At 38.3% G+C, this 23,679-nt stretch overlaps 1 protein-coding gene across 2 annotated transcripts in view; it reads right to left on the reverse strand.

Moving 5' to 3' along the window:
* Positions 1–23,679, reverse strand: part of Gabrg3 (gamma-aminobutyric acid type A receptor subunit gamma3) — a 620,605-nt gene that overhangs the window by 591,501 nt on the left and 5,425 nt on the right. For both annotated transcript variants that reach the window (XM_074061795.1, XM_074061798.1), the window contains exon 2: positions 21,424–21,572. In XM_074061795.1, coding sequence (XP_073917896.1) covers positions 21,424–21,572 — 149 coding nt within the window. The remainder of the gene's footprint in view (positions 1–21,423; positions 21,573–23,679) is intronic.

Here is a 23,679-nt window from a genome sequence, read left to right on the forward strand (position 1 = left end):
TGTGAACCTGCAGGGAAGTAACATCAAACTCGGCCAGCATGAACATTTCTGCTCACCCTCAAAACAAACAACAGGAACTGAGTTTATTTCAAGTAGAAAAACAAAATCAGAGAAAGCATATGAAACAACTGTTTCAAGACCCTGCTTATCAGGCAATGAAAGACAGTAGTCACTGAGAATGGGAAGAAGCGAAGTTAGTTCTACAGTTGTACTAGCTTGCTATTTTTAAGTCTCTCTATTCAGGAATCATGGCTCATGCCTATAATCTCAGTTACTTAGAATGCAGAGTTAAGGAGGTTCACAGTTTGAGGCCAACCCAAGCAAAAATGGGAGAATCTACCTGAAAAATAACTAAGGTAAAAAGGGGCCGGGGGCATGGTCAAGAAGCAGAACATCTGTCTAGTATGCACAAGGCCCTGAGTTCAAAACCCAGAAATAAATAAAAGCAAAAAGTGTTTCTAGCTTGAGGCTCATGGCATTCACCTAGGCTGAGCTCAACTGATTCCTTGAGTTGAGAAAATGAATGTCAGAGTTGAGGAAGACCAAGGGTGAGCTGCACAGAAGGAACTATGGAGATCTGATGATACCTCCTCTCGGATAATCACTACATGGGTGTTAGAAAAGTACCTGAAGCCAGTGAAAAAGCATCCACTAGGACACAGAACAGCTTCCAGTGTTCCCATGCAATCAGAGACGGGAACTGCACCCAAAAGCCACAGTGGAAATAATCAAAATATATAGGGTAGTATTCAGGAAAACCTTGAATCAAGAGTGGAGAATAATTAACGCTACAGTCTGCCTCAACAGGTCTGCAGATTGCCTACCAAATCTAGAAGGTAATATTCAAAGGACCAAACTGTTTCCTAAGTAACTTAACTGCATCCCAGAATGACACTCAAACATCTTTATAGGAATTTTAAAATATCAAGCTGTCAACAAGGTAAAACTCACATTTCATATCTGAAATGACAATGAAGATTAATGGGCATGCAAAGAAGCAGGAAGAACACAATCCAAGATGAGAGACCCAAACTAAACAAATGCTAAAAATAGTAAAATAAATAAATAATAAAAAAGCTGGACTAATACAGATATTAGAATTAGAAACAAAGATATTGAGACAATTACTACTTGTGTTACATGTGTTGGAAAAAAGAGAAATGTGCAAAAACTTTAGAGGCATGAAAGATTTGTATCTCTTAATTCACATCTCTAGATATAAAGACTAAGAACAAGATCTGATATGAAAAATACTCTAGAAAAGATAAGCCATGGATAGACGTGGCAGTGAACTTGAAATTACAGCAATAGAAGCATCTAAAATGAAGCATATTTCTAAATGTTTTATATGTATACACAAAAATGAAAGGAAAGAGCATCAACAAGCTATAAAAACACGTTGTGTACCCTAAAATATATGTAACTGGAGTCCCTGAAGAGGAGAGATAAAGGGAGCAATATATATCTATTTGAAGAAATGGTGGCTGGAATTTTTGAAGCTAATCTAAGGTACAAACTCACAGGCCAACAAGTTCAAGGAGGCCCAAGTAAGAGAAAAACAAGGAAAATTACACTAAGAAAACTTAAAAGAATCCTCAGGGGAAAAATACATGAAATGCAAATGAATAAAGATAGGTATAACTGCAGATGTCCCATTGGAAACAATGTGAGAAGACATTGAAATAAAAGTATTGGAGGGAAAAAATACTATTAAACCAGAATCCTGTATCAAAAACAAAGCAAGAGGAAGAATTATCAGAATGACAGACCTAGATCAGCAGAACCCCTCCTAAATAAAACAGCTATTTAACTGAATAAAATTTTTTTATGAAAGCACTCAAAGTACCTAAAAAAATGTTGTAAGAGCTTATAGCTAAGGAAGTATTAACTTAAGAAAATCTACTAAATCACAGTAAAAACAGCAAGAGTAACCACAATGGCATGTGTGTCACACAACACACTCCTTTCTCCCCACCAAATCCATTTTACAACAGCTGTATTCTGACACTCTGTGCTAGGTGAATTTGGTTGGGACGGCAGAGGCCCCCACTCCTCCAGGCTCCAAGTCTAAGCTAACGGTTTCACCCTGGGAAGGGCAGGACACCAGCATTTTTCTCTCACCCAACCTCACTTTCCAAAGTTCTCTTCCAGTCAACTCTGATCTAAAGGACTAATGCTCCTACCCGTCACCAGGGCTTTCCTCATAGAGGGAGAGTTATTCCAAGTAAACACGCCCCCCTTATTCACCTATAGGGTAAAGATCCTATGCTGGAAAAAAACAACCCAAGAGCATCAGAATCACCACCATCATCACCACCACTGCCCTGGTGACAGCTTGCACAGCAAAGATGTCACTCTGTGTGTGGCAGGCTGTGGTCCCAGACCCCAGCCCTATGTAGTGGCACAGATATTCTGTTCAGACAAAGAGGGAGAAAGCAAGGGTTAAGTGCTCTGCAACTCTGCACAAGGAGGATGGCATTATTTAGCACAACCCATGGAGAATCCCATACCTAAAGGTGCTGTTGAAAACAACAGAGAGCAGTGGAGAGAAAAGAAGAGATGGCTCTTAGCTTTATGATACCAATAACAAAAAGCAACAGAACAACCAGAAGTCTAACAGACAAAAGCAGAGAGAGAGAGAGAGAGAGAGAACCAAAAACAGCCCTTTTGCAATCACAGTCAACCATGACCCTCGAATTTTCCAGGGACATGAACTAAGCTATACCCACTTGAGAGTAATCTGAGAAAAACCTGAGGCAAGCTGAAACATTCCTCAAGTCACCAACAGATACATCAACAAAGACTGGAAATCCCACTAGCATAAGGGTTTAAACACAACCATTGATCAAAAGTGGCTATAAAATAAATAATTCTGACCTAGCAGCAATTCCTAAAGAGACAAGGCTTTAAATAAAATCACTTCATCTCTGGCAGCTGAAGTCTGTGTGTACCCAAGGCTGCAATATCCCAGGAGTGACAGAAAGTTTCTAATCCCTAGCTGAACATAGAGCAAAATGTGAAAGTCATAAACTGTGAGAGTAGCCTCTAAGAAACACAGATATCCATTAATCAAGGGGAATATCTAACTAGCTAAGGGGATGTAAGGATGATCACTGACAAATAAGCATATTATGCTAACCTAAGCAAGAGGTGTCATTAGGTAGTTATATTGAAGAGAAAAACTAGTGGAAAATCTGAGCAGAGAAGTTAGCCTACTCGGCAGTAGACATCTCAGAGTTAGTCACTAAAACATAAAGGGGCAAGCAAATAAAATCAGCATGAATTTCTTGAGGATGAAGAGTTAGTGTCCAGAGTTGCTACAATATATTACTTAAGTGTCGAGCTTTAAAAAAAATACGAAATTCAAATAAATAGAAAGTATGACCCATACTCAGGGGGAAAAAAGAAGGTAATAGAACCTACTCGTGACTGGCTCCAGATGTTGGATTTAACAGACCATGACTTCAAAAGAGCCATTATAAATTAAATTGGTCCAAAGAACTCAAGTAAACAATATCTAAAGAATTAAAGGAAGATAGGATGAGAGTCTGGTAAAATAGGGAATGTCAATAAAGACACAGAAATGATAACTAGGAACCAAAAGAGAAATCCAGAATGGAAAGTATAACAAGCAAAATGAAAAATTCACAGAAGGGGATTAGCAGTAGATTTCAGCTGGTAGAAGAATCACTAAATTTGAAAATAAAACAACAGACAATGTAATCTGAAGACATTCAGAGAGATGTGCAACACCACAAACCACACCTATAAATAAACTGGCCAAACTCCCAAGTAAGGCAAATGCAAAGAAATTAGCACCCAGGTGCAACAGAGTAAAAACAATGAACCTCAGGGATAAAGACTTAAATCAGTCACCAGTTTACCATCAGGAATAATCAGGAGGCTAGAAGGTAGAGGGAGATCAAATATTCAAATCAATGAATCAAAAATTAATGTAAAATAATGATTCTCAGACAAACAAAAGCTAAGAGAATTTGTTGCAACAAGCTTACATTTTCCAGAAAAGTAAAGGAAGTTCTTCAGGCCAAAAGCAAATGACCCACAGACTATAGTTCAAACCAGAAAAAAAGCAACAAAGCATATACAAGACAAAGATCCCTAATAAAGACAACTACACATCTGGGTATAGGAGGCAGAGATCAGGAAGATCATGGCTTCCAAGCCAGCCTGGGCAAACAGTTCATGAGGTCCTATACAAAAATACCCAACACAAAAAAGTACTTGCACAGGACCTGTATTTCAATAAAATCAATTGTACTGTCATGTATTTAAAAGAGACTAAATGGGAAAAATGGTTTGAATTGATTTTTGAGAATTCAAAATAATTGGTTTATATAAGATAAATAGAAAGTATAGGACTGGTAGAGTGGATCACATGGTAGAGCACCTGCTTAGCAAGTGTGAAGCCTTGAGTTCAGACCCCAGTAAAGCCAAAAAAAAAAAAAGTAATTATTTATTATGACAGCATAATTCCATAAATCTTCTTTTCTTTGTTTTCATTTTCTGGGCTGAGGATTGAACCCAGTGTCTTGTGCATGCTGAGTACACATTTTAGCACTGAGCTACACCCCAACCTTTTTCTTCCTAACTAATTTGAAAGAAACAGTATAAAGCAATACATATATAATTATATTTGGGGACTTTTGGTAAATAATATACTTAAAAATAACAAAAAATATTTAGTTAAATATATTGACGATAACAAAAGGCAAGTAATTTGTTTAGCAGTAAGCACACAGGGAGATGTGTGGAAACAGAACTGTATTGGAGCACACATTCACCATCAGCTGTGAACTCCAATTTACAGGAACAAGGACAAGAATCAGAAATGACAAATTAAAAAAAATGACAAATGTGCCATTTAAATAGCAAATACATTTTAAAATACAGCAGATTTTATAAAGTGACAATTATAACAATAAACTTTTAGGTCTGTAACATATGTAGATCTAACATGCATAACAACACAAAAAGGATAAATAAATACAACTAATTGAAATTAAGATAATATAACCAAAAATAGATATTGCTAAAAAGCGAAAAGCTTTGATAATATATATATGTGATCATAGGTTTGCAAATCCAAAAAACTTTTTCAAAATATTAAAGAAATTAAAATTCTTTACTAGAAAATACCCAAATAACATAAAAGAAACCATAAATATGGTTAGACTTAAATCTAACCATATTAATAATATTAAAAGTAAATGTATTGAAAATACAATGGACACAGATTATGAAAATGGATATAAAAACAAAATGTAATACCATATTGCCTTTAGAAAATACACTATAAATTCAAAGATGCAGACTGAAATAAAAGGAAAAATACATGTATATATGATACAAATATCAAAAACAAGAGATATGAAAAACTGTAACAATATTACACAAAATACACTTTAAGTAAAAATCCCACCAGAGATAGAAAGGAATACCTCATGTACTGGGAAAGACAATAAATATAAATATTTATGTGCCTAACAACAGAGCCCAGAATTACATAAAGAAAAACTGACATGACTGAAAGAAGAAAAAGATGATCCAATCTGTAGTACATGAGCCTTCAAGTCTCCATTTTCAGTGATGTTTACCAGACTTCTATAGAACAATCCACAAAATAAAAGCAGAATAAACACCTTCTTAAGTGCTCGTAGAACATTCTAGAAGACCATATGCTAAGCTATGGGACAAGACTTGGTAAACTTCAAATGCCTGAAATTATATGAAATATGTCATCAAATAACAATGGAATTATATTATTAATCAGTATCAGAAGTAAATTTGGTAACTTAACAAATATTTGGGAAAAAAACACATTCCTGAATGAATAAGGGGTCAAAAAATGCCAGGCACAGTTGGCTCATGCCTGTAATCCTAGCTATTCAGGAGGCAGAGATCAGTAGGATCAAGGTTCAAAAGCCAGCCCAGGCAAATAGTTTACAAGACCTTATCTCAAAAAAACCATCACAAAGACGGGCTGGTGGAGTGATTCGAGGTATAGGCCCTGAGTTCAAACCTCAGTAACCCCCCCAAAAAAAGGAAGTCAAAGAGGGAGAGGGTGGAGTGGGTGGTAAGGGAGGGGGTGGGGGCAGGGGGGAGAAATGACCCAAGCCTTGTATGCACATATGAATAATAAAAGAAAAAAAAAAGGAAGTCAAAAAAATAAGCCACCCAGCAATTCCACATCTACACATATATCTAAGAGAAATGAAAAGATATGTCCACATAACATTTGTAAACACATATTTATAACATGACTGTTGTGAAATCCAAAAGTGAAAAACAATCAACTTTATTAAGTTTATTGGTTTTTGTTATTAACTGTTTTTTGTTATTAATAATTAAGAGATAAACAAAATGTGGCCATGCAATAGAATTTAATAATTCAATTCTTATCAATTTAAAGAATAAAATCAATGAGGTACTGATACATGCACTTACATAGATGAAACTTAGACACATTGTGCTAAGTAAAAGAAGCCAGTCAACAAAAGCCCACGTATTTTATGACTCCAGATCAGACAAATCTACAGAAACAGAAATTAGATTACTGGTCCCTAGCGCTCCAGGAGGGTGGGAGGTCAATGCGGAGTGACTACCCAAGAGAACATCTCTCCTTTCCAGGTGATCAAGGAGCTCCAAACTTAGTCATAGCATACAACCCTGTGAATCCACTAAAAACTATTGAACTGAACACTTCAATCTAATGAATTTTATGGTTTGTGAATTATATTTTGATGAAAATGTGAAGAAAGAAGGCAAAACAAAAACATCTTCAGGTATACAAACACAGGAAGAACTCATCACTAACTGTACCATGTTTTAAAAAAAAGTCCATTAGGTGGAGAAAAATTATAAAAGATAGAAATAGAGATCTACACAAAGGATAAAAAAAAGTGCCAGACCTCACAATGAATGAGTGGAGTGGTAATGAATATTTGAACAAAAATCATCACAATAGAACGTGGAGTTTTAATACACATTTAACTCACATACATGACCACTATAGCATGCAATCTGGGAGGGAAGAGATGGAAAACATCCTTGCAACATTTTTATACTTTGTGAAATGGATTCAATCACTAAAATAACAAAATTATGGGTTATCACTCATTAAAAAAAAAACCCACAGGAAAATAGAACGACAACAAAAAAGGAAAAACAGAGGACCAATAGAAAACAAATAGATCCTAGACTTAAAGTCTTCATCACCAAGCACTATAAATGTATATGGTCTGAAAATTCCAACTTAAAAGCAAGTCTTAGATTAAATAAAGTGCGAGACTCACCTATGTGCACTTACCAGAGAGAAACTTTAAACATAATGACACACATGGATTAAAAGCAAAGGCTAGAAGTCTGTACCATACCGATACTGGTCAAAGGGAAGCTGGAGTGGCTATGTTCATATCAGAGTGGATTTCACAGCAAAGTGCCAGATATAAAGATACTCATTTTATAATGACAAACTGGTTCATTAATCAAGAGGACATAAAAATCCTAGGTGCTTTTACCTCTAGAAACAATGCTTCAAAATTAAAGATTTAAGTGCTGCTAGAACTAAAGAAAAATAGTGCCACAGTTACTGCCAGGAATTTAAATATTTTGCTTTCAAAAACTGATAGAAATAGATACAAAATCAGTAAGTAGACTTTAATAAAGGTAAGAAACACCAATTTCACCCATCTGGTCTAATTTTTTTTTTTAACTGTCCCACTGTGGCCTCCCAAAGGCCATCTCTTCCCCATTCCATTCATGTAAAACATTCCAGTGACCTCCACCTGAGAGGCCTGTTCTGAGAGTTAAATCAGATTAAATAATCACCCCTTAATATCCATGGGGGACTGGCTCCAGGGCCCTCCCCCCAGGATAAAAATCCAAAGATACTCAAGTCCTTTATATAAAATAGTATAGTGTTTGCATGTAACTTACACAAATCCTTCCACAGACCTTATTTAGTTAGTTTATTATCCATCCCATTGGATGGAATCCAGGACCTCAGACATGTGCTCTACCATAGAGCTATACCACCTGCCCCTCCCATAGACTGTAAAACATCTCTATACAACTTATAATGATAATACAATACTAATACAACGTAAATGCTATATAGATAGCTGTTATTCTGTATTGGTTAGGACGGTTCAGTATAGATGCAATTTATTTAAAAAAAAAGTCTTTCTTTGCAGTTGGTTGTATGAGCAGCCACAGAACCAGGGATATAGAGTCCCAACTACACTATGTTGGGACCATGACACAAACCCAGGACACAGGAGGCACGCATTTTGTCCAGAGGAATTTTATTAGATCCTATGTGGAACTGATGGGAAGAAGGCCAAGAACAAAAGAGAAGAGAGGTTAAGAAAACAGAGTAGTTTTCCCTGGCAGGTCCCCCTGAAAATAAGGATTCACCAGGTGGAAGAAGCTGGTGGCAGCACCCACCCCTGACTGCATACCCAAGAGCCCCTGGGAGCTTCCTGAGACCTGACACCTGGGACACAAGCCCAGCAGTTCTGTAGAGGATCATAAGTAAGTCTACACCAGCTTGTGGGGGGGAGTCATGCCCGGGACCCAGGTCAGCTCATGAGTTCTGCAAAGTGAGTAAGCTGTGCATTCCACGTAACTCACTGAAACCCTCCAGAAACCATAAGCACACAATGGGAGACATAGGACAGAGAAACACCTGGGGGTCCTCAGGAAGCGGAAGCCTGGCTCCATGCTTGACTAAGCCCTTAGAGTTCAAGGGACTCATCCCTGTACTAAGCAGGAGAGTCAGGCTCATCTCTCAGGTTGGTGAGGAAGATGCAGTGCAATAGGAGTGTGATGCCCAGGAAGTACATGGGAACATGCAATTGTCAGGAGCTATTATGGGTTACAATACTCAGTGGATCCTAATCAGCACCCCACTCCACCCTCCACAGCACCAGGTTGGTCTGCATTCACTTGCACACAATCCGTGCCGAGGACTCACATGTGCCACAGTACACCATGGTGATCTACACACACCTGGTCCCAGCACACGTGGACACACAGCCTGGCAGAGGGACGGATATGAATCAAAGGCTCATAGGCAGCACACTTCAGATACATCCTAACTGTGTATGATAAGGGCTACCAGGCAAAAAGGTGAGACCCAATCTGGCCTGGGGGCACAAGGAAGAATTCCCTGGAGAAGGAGTGTTTGAGCCAACACTGCAGGGATTAACAGGTGTCATCTGAGAAGAGGTGACAGGAAAAATGAGCAAAGGGTGAGGGCTCATTACGCAGAGGCAAAGAGTAGGGAGGCTGGACAAGTACAGGAAGGAACAGGTAGGAAATGGTAGGGCTTGGTTGAGGGCTGGGATGAGAGAGGAGAGGCAGATGTGGGGTCCCTGGGTTTCAGGTTTGAAAGCGAGGAAGGATGAGGTACTCAGATACTGTTACTCCTGCTTACGCTTACTCTCTCTGCCAGGTCTTATCTTTCTCACAGCAGTTGTAAGTGTCCAACTCTTTTTCCTCATTTGTCTGTCTGCCCCCACAATGCCATCCACTCCAGGAAGATAAGGATTTTTGTTGGCTCACTGAGGAATCTCAAGAGCCTGCAGCAGGGGCCTGGTACTTTGCAGGTCTTAGTAAAAGTTTGTCAAATGACTTAATAAAGTCAGAAGGAACTACCATGAGATGATAACAAGCAATACTCCTCTTGGGGTTCTTAATCTGGGAAGGGAAAAAGAGTCTTGCATATGGATGACAACCATGATTGTGGCGAGAATAATAAGAAGAAAAGGCAACTAAACTGTCCACTGAGTAAACACCTATATTCGTGAGTCTCCCCACATTTTTCTCTTTCAATTTTTTTCTTTTCTTTTTAAGAAGTGCTGGGGCAAAAATTAAACCCAAAGTGAGCAGGGTTTAATGGTAACAGTATAGATTGAACTGGAAGTCCATGAACTAGGACACACAAAAAAAAAATACTCCACATTCTTACTAGCAGATGTTAGGATTAAGGCCCTGGCTTTCATATTTTTTCCTTGGCTGTACTGGGGTTTGAACTCAGTTCTTTGTGCTTACCAGGCAAGTGCTGTGCAGCTTTACCCATGCCTCCAGTCCTGGCTTCTGTATTATAAGAAGCTCTCCAGGCAGTTTGAGGCAATGCCAGGTTTGTGAATTGCTGGATTGAATTTCCTTTAGAATCCCTTTGAACCACAGTACTCTAGGAGACTATGCTCTTTATGTCTACACTGGTCCCTCGCATATAATTAGTAGAACCATGGATCCATGGGGGCACAGGTCTGCTTTATAATGGGATCTGGGGGGTGCTGTGGATTGGAATGTTAATTACAGACTGATGAAATGCAGACAGCTAAACAGAAATCTCAGCATAAGACAAAGCTTTTATGACAGTGGAGCTGTCTAAGGGCTCTGTTCCTGCTCTCATGAGCCACAATGAAGAGGACCTGAAAAAGAGTGGGTCTGGGAAGAGAAGAAGGAAGCCACCCGACACTTTCTGCCAGCTCACCATGGGCCAGTGTTATTACCTGTAATTCTTACAGCAGGGCTTGGATGCAAGTTTAATTATCCCATTTTGAGACAGAAATCTACAGGTTTCACTCAGTGAATCTGCTGATAACTGCTGGAAAAACCCATTATTTGAGTCTGGAGCCTTTCTCACTCCAACATACTCTAATCCACATGCAGCCTATTTTGCTCACTTCCTGGAGTAGTAATGAATAAACATGAGCAAGAGATCATTTGTTATTCTATGACACAACTGAATATTCAAATTAATTTCAACCACTAGAGTATACTTGTGGACATGTGACTTGAGTGATTTACTAAATCACATATAAGAAAAAAATTACTTATACAATGAAGCCCTATTATACATTTCTCATAGGAAAAAAAATTCTAAGACAAATTATTAATGAACTAGACTGTGGCATGCACTCTAATGCAGCTTTGTCTGGCACAGATTCAGCCTAGACAAGAGAGTGCCACCATGAAATCCTAAATGCTAAGGGTGAGGAAAATGCCAAGTGCTGAGGAAAAGGTGGGGAAGGGTCACCTGTCAATAGTGTAGAGCTGAACTCTTGACCTGGCGGCCTTTGGATGTCTAATTAGTCTCTCATGGGGATGACAGGTATAATTTCTGCACAAAATTTGTTCTCTACCCCCCTTAAGCATTTGAATTAACTTTGTGGGAGAATCAGTTAACTAACTCCGCAGTAATAGCTTTTACTTCGGCACAGCAATTAAGAATGTCTGTTTCTTCTCCTCCTACATCTGTTCTGAGACTAGAGTGAATACATTTGAATTATTTTCTGGATATACAGTAATTGCTGGAAAATGACAATGCACTCATCTGTATGGTGGGCTGTAGATTTTAGGGGAGGTCTAGTCTGCCTAAGCTACATACACAGTCAGCACATGACCTGATGTGCATTGAGAAAGGAAAGGCTAGTTGGACTCATCGTAGTCAGAGGGTCATCCAGAGTTGGGCACTAGCCTGTGAGCCACCAGTGCAACAGAGATTAAGGGACCTCAAATACTCAACAGTCTGCTTCCTCTTCCTCAGAAACACAAGCACCTATTCTTCAAAATATGTCCTTCATTCCTTTGGATTGAAATAGTGTGTCTTTTATTTTTCTTAAAATATGAAAGTGATCAGGATGAGGGGCAGTCATCAAATCCATTATCAATCAAAATACTTAATAATACATTTGATTCTTTGTATAGCCTTTCCTTTACACATCTTAAAATTTTTTCAAGTTGAATATTCCAACTGCCATTCTCAAAACTCGAATGGGAGGATCAACTCAGAAAAATGAGAGCAGCTAGGCCTTCTCTGTTTTCCAATGGCCAATTCAGGTCTCCCTCAGAGAGATCCCATCTGTGACCAGTAGTCCTTAAGCACTGGGCTTACAGTTCTCTGGAAGCTTGACAATGCTTATAATTTTTCACTGAATGATGTCAAAGAATCACATAAAATAATTACTTGAAAATCCTATCTCACTCATATGTAGAGTCTAAAAAAGTTCATCTCGTGGTAACTGAGGATGGAATGGTAGTTACCAGAGGCAGGAAGAGGAGAGGAAACAGGCAATAGGAAATGGGTAGTCAATGGGTACTAAGTTACAGTGAGAGAAGAGAAATAGGTTCTGATGTAGAGAGAAGTTCTGCATAGTAGGGTGACCATGGATAACCGTAATGTACTGTATATTTCAAAAAGCTACAAGAAAGGATTTTGAATGGTTTTACCAGAAAGAAATAAGTGTCTGAGGAGACAAATATGCTTGCTCTGCAATATACAACACGTATGTGTTTTGAAATATCACATTGTTAAAATCATTCTTTAAAGTCTACTTGTTATTCTTCTAATTATTTTAAAATATATTATCTGTTGCAAAACTTGTTCCTAACCTACTTGGAGGTCACGACTCCACTATTTGGTCATCTTCTCTCTCTCCTTCCTCATCCAGGAACAGGAACCTGGAGTAGCAGGAGACCTCCTGACCACCCTGAGACTTGTGTCTGTGTCATCCCAATTCTTCTACGCCAGTGACCAGGTACCATGCCCCTGACAAGCCTAAAGGAAAGAAGCCCAGTGGAAAAGGAATCTCTTTCTAGTGCTCCAACTTAGAAGGGATGTGTGGGTACCCCCAGCAAGGGAGGAGAGTCTGTCCCTGTCCTCTGTCACAGCTTACTACATTAACACACCTCACCTCATGCACACAGCCAGCTTCCTCCTGTACTGGATATTCTCCATTCCACTTGTAGAAGTTTCAATTCAACTGGCAAAACATGCTTTAGAAAAGACTGGGAAAGAAGTTCACCTATACAAACACCTGCAGAAGAGGCTCGGCACATTAAGCTCCCTATCCATGGACACAGCCAACAGAATAGTACTCAGATATTTTGCCTGACTGAAACAAACCCATCAGTCATTTCTATGCATTGCCTGTGTCAGCATACAGGGTACCAATTCACAACTTCTCATGTCTCCCAGCATTATTGTCTTTTGCATTGATTGCATAAATAACACACTGGGACTTGTGGTCTCTTCTGCCCAGGAGAGGGACTAAAATTTGTTGAATCCTTAAAGGAAGACAGATTCACTTCAGTCATTCCCCTTTTCCATAATTCTCTTATTAAAAGGTTATCCTCCTTCAGTCTTTCCCAGCTCACATGACAAGACCTGCTCCTGAGATTAATGACACCCTGCCTGACCCTGAACCAGTAAAGGACATGGCTTTCTCATTACTTAAGATGATGGACGGTTAAAGGAAGGGAACTAAAACAGATACATTCATAATTTAGAAGTGAGGAGAAATAATAGGAAAGCATCCAGCATTTTTAAAACATAATCATCACATTTTGTAATATAAAAACTAATTAGATGATTCCACACAGCGATATTGCTTCTTGGCAAGAAAAGCCTGTGCAATTCCATGTATTGTCACCAATAAAGGCAGTGAGACATTTGATGCCTTCCTGATATTAGATCATGGGGCTACAGCTGGACTATATATCTTGGGAGCTGGCAATGACATACATGCATCTACAGTTAGGAAATGTGAACTGTGCATTCAAAAAATGAAAAGACCAGTTCTCACCTGTGAATTGTGGAAAATACACAATAAGACTGTAGAAACAGATTCACAGTCACACCACATCATGTCATCTTCATGACTTTGTTTAAAAATTGGTTTAACCTTGTGTTACATATGATAAAAAGGACCTAGAAGTAACTCAACTACAAGAGAGTTCAGTGCAGAAGCAGTAGAACAGGGTTAAGGTGACAGCAACAGCAAGGTCCAGAAGAGTAAAACAAGAGGGCTGGTATCCCTGAACAGAGGCCCAGGCAAGGACCAGGTGCAGCTTGCCTTGCTGTGTCATTTTTTTTTTAAAGTGAAGTAGAATTTTCTAGGGTTTCAATAGGCTTATTTATTTAGGAGTGGGAATGCTATTTGGAGATCCCCTTCCCCTTCCTCACCATCAGCAGAACCCATGTGTGGAGAGATCCCCAGCTGTCCACAGCAGCACTGAGTGTGGAGAGAAGTTCAGGATGCAGTGACTGATGAGCTGAGAGAGGGAGGATGTGGTAAGGGCAGTGAAGAGATCAACTGGTATCTCCAACACAAACAATCAGAAAATCCATGTGCAGCACCTCATGTAAATATGAGTTCATTGCTTCCTGATAAGGAAGCAGCATGGCTACAGCAAATAAGATAAGCTGTAAATAGGAAAAAAAAAGAAGTCTTGGGGAAAGGAGCTCCATTTGTTTTTGAGAAATTCACCTTTAAAGCAGAGTCCTTCTGAGCCCTAACAGAAGATGCTGTGTCTAATTCAGCATCTTTACCAGGAGAGCTGTCCTAAGGCAGTTACTATTCTCTAATTCAATATTAGCAAGTCGATAGATTCTGCCAATCAGGCATCATTTAGCATTCAAATGAGACAGGAAGATGCAGCCTAAAATGTCTCACAGATGCTGGCTTTCATCAGGGCACCCTGCTATCCCAAGGACAATGGTAACATCCATGGTGGATCTTTAAAGTCAAGAGACCAGAGAGGAGCATCCTGCTTTGTGACTTTATACTTAATTGCTTTTCAAAATCTCTTTCACTCAGAAAGCACAGCTCTCTTCTCACATGTGACAATGACTTATAAGGAGTTGCCTCCTTTAAAAAAAATGTTCATGCTTAGTGTGTGGGTATGCTGTTTTGTTTGGAAAATGTATGTACTCAGTGGGAAAATAAATAGTCCTCCCTCAACCACAGTCTCTCTTTCCAAGGCTCCAGTTACCCATTATCCAAATATAGATGAGTACATTACAGTAAGGCACTTTGGGGAGGGGAGAGAAAGAGAATGGCTATAATCACGTCGTTTTTATTACAATGCATGTTATCGTTAATTTCTTACTGTATCTTAATTTATAAATAAATTTACTATGATTATGTATATATAAAAAACATATATATATGCTTTTGAGATTTGGTACTATCTGGACTCAGGCATCTACTAGAGGTCTTGGAATGTGTCGTCTTCTATAAAGGAGGACAACTGTAAAATATCCAGAATTATGAGTTCCATTTATCCATTGCTCATGAGAGAACTTTTGCATGTCCTTTTCCGTGTTGTGTTGGATGCATGTGTTTTTCAATGGGCTTCCCTTACATTTTCCAAAAAATTGAACAGTGGCTAAATTATCCACAATAGCCAAACTGTGGAAACAGCCATGATGCCCCACTACTGGTGAGTGGATTAAGAAAACGTGGTACTCATATACAATAGAATTCTATTCAGCCACAAAGAAGAATGAAATTTTGTCATTTGCAGGTAAATGGATGGAACTGGAGAACATCATCTTAAGTGAAGTTAGCCAAGCTCAGAAGGCCAAAGACCACATGTTTTCACTCATATGGGGAATATAAGCCTAATACAAATGTTGCAATATTATGAAAAACAGGACATGCCAAGTGGAGGGTAAAAGAAGGAAGTTAAGGTGAATATAGTTGATGTACTCTCTATACAAGAATGAATATAGAACTTTTAAACTGGTTGAAACAACCATAAGAAAGGGACTAAAGTAGAAAGAAGAAAAATAGAAGAATGAACCAAATTGGGCAATAATACGTATATACATGGAAGTGCCACAACAAAATTCTCTATGTAACTATATTAAGCAAACAAAAATGTCATTTCTTTTTCCTTTCCTTTGCAAAAGGAGAACAGGAGGGCAGAACAGGTCCTGCATGGAAGTGTTGATACTAGTGGGAAGGAGGAGGGAGAGAAAGGATTAGTTGAGTGAATATGGTGCAAATACTTAGTACACATAAATGTAAACAGAAAACAGACACCTGTTGAAATTATTTATCCAATGGGAGGAGGAAGGGATAAAGGAGAATGGTAGAGGGAGTGAATTCAAGTATGATACATGGTAAGAACCTTTGTAAATGCCACAATGTAACCCCATCCAGCACAACAATAAAATGAAATTTTAAAAACAGAGGCTAAATGATCTTACAATAGAGTCCAGGAGGTCTGGATTGGAAGCCCACCACTTCCTATGTCTAATTTCCCACCTCACAGGATATGTGTGGGTATGTGGTAGTAGATGAGAGCAAAGAACCAGCCCAGAATACAAGAAGCAATCCTTGTTTATCTTTGCTATGAGGTTCAGCTCACTGTCAGACCAGAGTGAGGACATTTTAACATTTTCTAAATCATCTCTTTCCATATAAATGCAGTCTCTGCACATTCTTCATGCTGTATAGACTCTTTGTATGTTTATGATGAAAAAACGATGGTGACAATTGAAACTTGCAATTGCAATTTAGAAGTATAGCTCACTGAGAAAACATTTTAAAGCCAGAAGGAAGTTTAAGAGTGATCTGGTCCCTCTCATTCATTGCATAGAAGAGGACACTGGGACGCAAAAGGTTGACATGGCTTTTCCTGTATCACACTGAATTATACCTTTAAACTCTCCCTACACAAACAATAAAAATTTTGAAATTCTATGTCTATTGGAACCAGGGTAGTTCTAGGTCCTGATATGGATGAATTGGAGTTGTAGGCTTGGAAAACTTGAGGTACAGTGTGGCTAATGAAGGGTGACAAGCTTCTGGGCTCTACTTGAAACAAAATAACACAGGAATGATGAAACAAAGCCCAGCCTGGGGTATCCTGTGAAAGACCAGGCCTGCCACCATCCACACATCCTCACTGCCCCTGGGAACAGAGAGCAGGCCTGCACTGCAGTTGTAGGCACCACTTCTCATGGACAAACATGCCACTCTTATCTTGGAACAGAATCAATTTTTTAGTCCATCAATCATGAGTTTATCAAAACAACCAATAGAAAGCTAGACAGAAAATAAGCAAGGATATAGAACTGAACAACAATATCAAACAACAGAATCCAATCCATCCAACAGCAGCAGAATGCATATTCTTTCCAAGTGCCCCTGGAACATTTCATCAAGATTGACCATTTCCTGGGTCATAAATCAAACATTAACAAATTGTAAAGAATTGAACAGGTAGAGTATATTCTCTGGCCACAGTGGAATCCAACTAGAAATCAGTAACAGGATAATTTCTAAACACTTCAAAACTAATAACACACTTCCACATAATCCATAGATTAAAGATCTTAAGGGAAATAAAAACATTCATTGAACTAAATTAAAATTAACACATAATATATCAAAATTTGTGGGATGAAGTTAAAATGGTGCCAAGAGGGCCATTTTAGAGCACCAAATGCTGACATAATAAAAGAATAATTTCAAGTCAAGAACCAAAAGTTCCACTTCAAGAAGGAGAAAACTAAAATAAGCCCAAAGCAAGCAGAAGAAAGGAAATAATAGAGACCAAACTTTAATGAAACAGGAACAGAGAAAAATAATGAAACAAAAAGTTGGTCCTTTGAGAAGGTCAATGTAAGAAACCTCTAGCAAGACTAATAAAGAAAAAAGAAGATGAAACAAAGCCCCAATATCAGCAATAAAACAGAGATGTTATTATGGGCCCTGCAGACATTTCAAAAATTGCAAGGGAATATGAACAGTTCTACATGCATAAGCAGACCACTTGAAATAAACGGACCACTTGAAATAAAGCACAAATTATCATCACTTACCTACCATAAAGTTGACCACTATACTAACCTTATTAAGAAAATTAATTTGTAATGAAAAAACTCCCAGAAAAGAAATCTCTTCTCCCAGAGGGTGTTGCTGGAGAATTCTATCAAATGTTTAAAAAGTATAATACAAACTCTTACACAATTCACACTCTATTCCAGGAACCAGAAGATGAGGGAACACTTCCCAACTAGTTTCATGAAGTTGGTATTACCTGACACCACACCAAAGACAGTAAATTTTTTAAAAAAGAACAAAGAAAACTGTAGACCAATGGTTCTTGTGAATAGAGACACAAAAACCCTTAACATAGTATTAGCAAATTGAATTCAGCAACATATAAAATGAATTTTTTAAAGAGTGTTATTAACAAGTATGACCAAGTAGAAGTCATTCTAAGGATGTAATACTGGTTTAATAGATTGAAAATTTTAACAATATAATCCACCATATAAACAAGCTGAAGAAAGAAAAAAAAACATAACCATGTCAACTGGATGCAGTGAAAGCATTTGGCAAAATTCCAGACTCATCCATTGTTTTTGAAAGAAAGTCTCTTGTAAAAGTAAGGATTGAAGGGGATTTCTGAACTGGATAGAGAACATATACAAAACATCTCCAGCTGCCATCATATTATAAAAGACTGAACACTTTGGCCTGGAACAAAGCCACAGTGTCCACTCCCACCACTGCTATTCACCACAGTGTCAGGGGCTCTAGCCAGTGCAATCGGCAAGGAAAGGAAGTAAAACAAGAAAAATAAAACCATGAGATCATTTGCAGATGCCATGATGGTGTACACAGAAAATGTCAAGGAACCTACCAGAAAAAAATTCTCCTAAAACAAATAAAATGTCTAAATTAGTCAGAGCACATAACATCTATACACAAAAACCAATTGCACTTCTGTATGCTAGCAATGAACACAGAGAAAATAAAATTTGAGGATGCAGTGCCATTTACAATCACTCCAAAAAATTAAATACTTTGGTATTAATCTAACAAATTGCTTTAAGGACTCCTATGTTAATCACTGTTAACCACTGAAATCTAAACAATGAAGAGACATTTTATGTTCATGGATTAGAAGACTCAAAGTAACAAGGATGTCCAGTTCTTTCCATACTGATATGCAGACTTTACACAATTCCCACCAAAGTCCCAACACTGTTTTCTTTCTGTAGAAAGAGACAAGAGTATTCTAAAATTCATATGGAAAAACAAAGAACTACAACAGTTAAAATAGTATGGGCAAAGAGGAATGAAAACGTTGAATTACTCTATCCATTTTCAAGGCTTTATATAGCTGTAGTAATCAAAACTGTGAGTAGGAGCCTGGGAGTGTACTTGGTAGTAGAGCCCTTGCTTAGCATGTGTGAGGCCTGGGTTGAGCCCAAGCACCATAAAAACAAAGAACAAAACAAAAAGAAAAAAACCCACCGTAGGTATTGACCCAGTGATAAGACACCCAGATAAACAAAACAAAATAGAGAACCCAGAAATATAGTTCACACTAATCAACTGATTTTTGACAATTGCACAAACACAGTTCAATAGAGGAAGGGTAGTCTTTTCAACAAATGTTGCTGATGTAATTGGAGATCCATGGATACTGAAAAAAATCACTTCAAAACCTCACTTCTTGATTTTTATAAAATTAACTTAAAATAACTTAAGATGTAAAACATAAATTTTAAAACTTTTAGAAGAAAATCCTCAGGATCTAGAGCTTAATGTAGAATTCTTAGACATTATTCCAAAAGCATCCTCCATAAAAGGAAAGTCAATAAGTTGGACTTCATCAATATTAAAACCTTTTCCTCTGTGAAAGATCTTGTTGACAAGATGAAAAGACAGGCTACAGATCTGACAGGCTCCAATCTACAATACAGAGTATCCTCACTACCCAGTAGTAAAAAAATAAAGTAAAACCAAATAATTCACCTTTTAAAATGGCATGAAGAGACCTCTGGAGGAAGAGGATGTACTGATGAGAAATAAGAACATAAAGTGAGTGCAGGATCACTATCAATTAGGGAAATGCAAATTAAGACCATGGTGGATACTGACTTCTTAAATACACAACTCTTAGAGCAGCTAAAAAAACAAAAACAAAAACAGTGCTGGTGAGGGCAGAGGGAAACTGGGAATTTCAGATATTTGCTTGTGGCAACAGATAATGGTATGGCCACTTTATAAAGAAAAGAGTTTGACAAGACCTTGAGAGTAGAGTAGAGAGTAGAATGGTAGGTACCAGAGGCCAAGGAGAGCACAGGGAGACAGAAATGGAAGGATGATCAAAGGATACCTAGATGTAATTCAGTAGGAATAAAAAGTTTTGGTGTGCTTCTTTGCACAGGATGGTGATGATCAATAGAGATAAAGTACTGTATATTTCAAAAAACCTAGAAGAAAGTTTTAATATTTTCACTGTAAAGAAATGATAAATGTTTGAGGAGAGTTTATCCTGATCTAAACATCATGCAATATTTACATGTATCAAAACATCATATAGCATCCCATAAATATGCACAATTTTTATGTCTTTTGCTTCAGTTAAAAATTTAAATTTGAAAATAGAAATTGAAAAAAACTAAACACATATTCATCATATGACCTGGCATTCATACTCCTGGCAGTTATCAGGAGAATAAAATCTTATACCTATACAGAAACCCGTATGCAGTGTACCTCATCATTTTATCTGTAACAGACAAAAACTGACACAACCAAATGCTCCTCAATAGGTGAACACACAAGTAAACTGTAGGACCACACCACGGACGATTACACAGCTATAAGAATGAACAAAGTACTGTAAGACACAGTACTTTGGTGTGGAATTATACATATCTGTAATTCCAGCTACTTAGAAGATAGAGAGCATAACTGTAGTTCAAGGTCAGCCTGGGTAAAAGGTTAGTAGTACCTCATCTCAACCAACAAGCCGGGCAAAGTGGCATGCACCAACAGTCCCAGGTACATGAGAGGTACAGGAAGGAGGACTGCATCCTGAGGCCGGTCCAGAGAAAAAACATGAGCCCTATCCAAAAAACAAATAAAGCTAAAAAGGGCTGGGGGCATGGCTCAAAAATTAGCAAGTGCACAGGGCTTTGAGTTAAAACCAAAAAAAAAAAAAATACTGGGTGAGGTGAGGAATTTGGGGGAGAGAAGTGTATGTGACTACAAACAGATGGCAAGAGGAGATTTTGTGGTTATAAACTATTTCTGGATCTTATGGCAGTGGTCATCATACAAACCTACATGTGACAAAATGACACAGAACCCCACACATACATCAAACCACGGCTAATCTGCCTTTACTAACACATTGCAGCTATGCATTGTTTGATGAATACGGGAGACCTCTGTACACTACATTAGCAAGGCTTTGTGAACTTATACTCACTTAGAAATAAAAACTTTAGTTCGGATTCAGTGGCTCACACCTATAATCCCACTCAAGAGGCAGAGATCAGGAAGATCATAGTTTGAGGCCAGCCCAGGGGGGAAAAATTATCAAGACCCCATCTCAACCAATAAGCTGAGTGTGGTGGCATGTGTTTGTGATCCAGCTATGTGGGAGGCATAAACAGAAGGACCGCAGTCCGAGCTGGCCTGAACGAAAGACACAAGACCCTAACCAAAAAATAACTAAAGCAAAAGGGCTGGAGATGTGGTTCAAGTGGTAGAGTGTTAGCAAGTGTGAGGCCCTGAGTTCAAAGCATAGTACCACCAAAAGGAAAAAAATTGAAAAATGAACACTACTTACTTCCAATATCTGGTCTCAGCTTTTTATCATATTCTCTTAGCAACTTGTTGAGAATAAGAGTCACATCAGTGTCTTGGGATTTTGGAGCCAAGACCCACTTTTGGTTTGATGAAGAATCTTCATATTCATCTTCTTCCACCTTTCTGGACCTGTAGTTATGACACAAAATGTGACATGTAAGTTGCAGCAATGTCCCCAGTAAGTGCCCTTGTCCTTTCCAAATTCCACTGAAATGGGAACAAAGAATTGGACTAGTATTCTTAGTTCAAGCATACGTGTTACCTCTCTAAAATGAAAAAAATAAAATGAAACACAACATAGTAAGAATTCAATCTGAAAAATGCAACTGCTACTAACATGTCATAATGCTTTCATTACATGTTACAAGATCATTCCCTGTCTAAGTTAAACCACAGACATTCTGGTAGATAACTCAATGCCAGGGCAGCCAGCAGGCAATGAGCTGTCCTTAGCTGCACACTGAGAATTTCCAAGATCAGGGCACAAACCTGCCAGACATTGGGCATGGTTTTCTCTAGTATGTGGTTTCCTGCACCTACAGCCAAGACCTTATTTTAGTTGAAGTCATGGGAACAGCTTTGGCACAACGGATTCATTAAAAATAGATGGGTCTGAGGACATAAACCTGTGAAGCTATAGCCAACTGATCTTCAACAAAGGAGTCCAAAACACATGATGGAGAAAAGGCAGCTTCTTCAACAAATGTCAGGAAAACTGGGTCTCCATGTATAGAAGACCAAAACTCCATCCCTGTCTCTCATTCTGCATCAAAATCAACTCAAAGTAGACCAAAGACCTTATTAGAAAGACTGAAATTTGAAACTACAGGAAGAAGTAGGAAATACACTGAAACATATAGGCATAGGGAATGATTTCCTAAGTAGAACTCAAATGGTTCAGCATCTAAGAGAAAGAATGAACAAATAGGACTGCATCAAACTAAAAAGCTTCTGCACAGCAAAGCAAATCATCACCAGACTCAAGAGACAGCCCACAGAGTGGGAAAAAAATCATTGCTAGCTGTTCATCCAATAAGGGACTAATATCCAGAATCTACAGGGAACTCAAAAAACTCAACCCCCAAAGAATCAACATCCCAATAAAGAAATGGGCACAGGAATTAAGTAGGGAATTCTCAAAGGAAGAGTTGCAAATGGCCAGCAAATGCATGAAGAAAGGTTTAACTTCCCTGGCTATAAAAGATACAAATCAAAACAACACTTAGATTTCATCTCATCCCAATTAGAATGGCCATATTCAAGGGCAAAAGCAACAACAGCAAATGCTGGTGAGGACATGGTGAAACAGGAACCCTTATACACTGCTGGTGGGAATGCAAATTAGTGCAACCACTATGGAAAGCAGGATGGAGATTCTTTAAAAAGCTAGATCTAGAACTGCCATATGATCCAGTAATACCACACCTGGGCATCTACCCAAAGAAATAGGATACAGTAGAGACACCTATACATCAATGTTTGTCGCAGCATTAGTTATAATAGCCAAGTTATGGCAACAACAGATGCCTTACAACTGATGAATGGATCAAGAAAATGTGACAGATATAGATTGACAGATAGATAGATAGATAAAAAATGAAATTTTATTCAGCCATAAGGAAGAAGGACACCATGTGGTTTGACGGTAAATGGATGAAATTGGAGGACATCATGTTAAGTGAAGTTAGCCAGGATCAAAAAGGCAAAGACTACCTGTTTTCTCTCATATGTGGAAAACAGACCCAAAAGATAAACCTATACACAAAAACAAACATGATCACATACAAACCCATATGTAGAACGTGTTTGTAACAGTGAAGCTACTCTGTGGAACTTGGGGAAGGAGAGAAATGAAAATAATAAATGAGGGAAATGAGAATGATAAGAGCATCAACAATATTGTAAAACATAACATCTGTGAAGATAGAAAACATAAGGATATGTGCTGAAAGCTGTCGAAAAGGGGATGGGGTGGGAGGAATGGTTAAGGATGAATATGGAAGGGGTTGAGTGGATCAAAGTAAAGCATAATCATAGTAGGGATACATTGAGAAACCCTTCTAAATATTGACTTAGAAATAATAATGAAAGACAGGACTGTAAAATTAGTACAGTGTGTTGGGGGGTACTTGTGGGAGGAGGGAGGTTGAACAAAGAAGATTAAGGTGAGGGAATATGGTTGACGGACTTCATATATCTATATGAAATACAATAATGAAACCTCTTACAATTGCTT

Source organism: Castor canadensis, chromosome 19 (genome assembly GCF_047511655.1).
Source record: "Castor canadensis chromosome 19, mCasCan1.hap1v2, whole genome shotgun sequence".
Classification (NCBI taxonomy): Eukaryota; Metazoa; Chordata; class Mammalia; order Rodentia; family Castoridae; genus Castor; species Castor canadensis.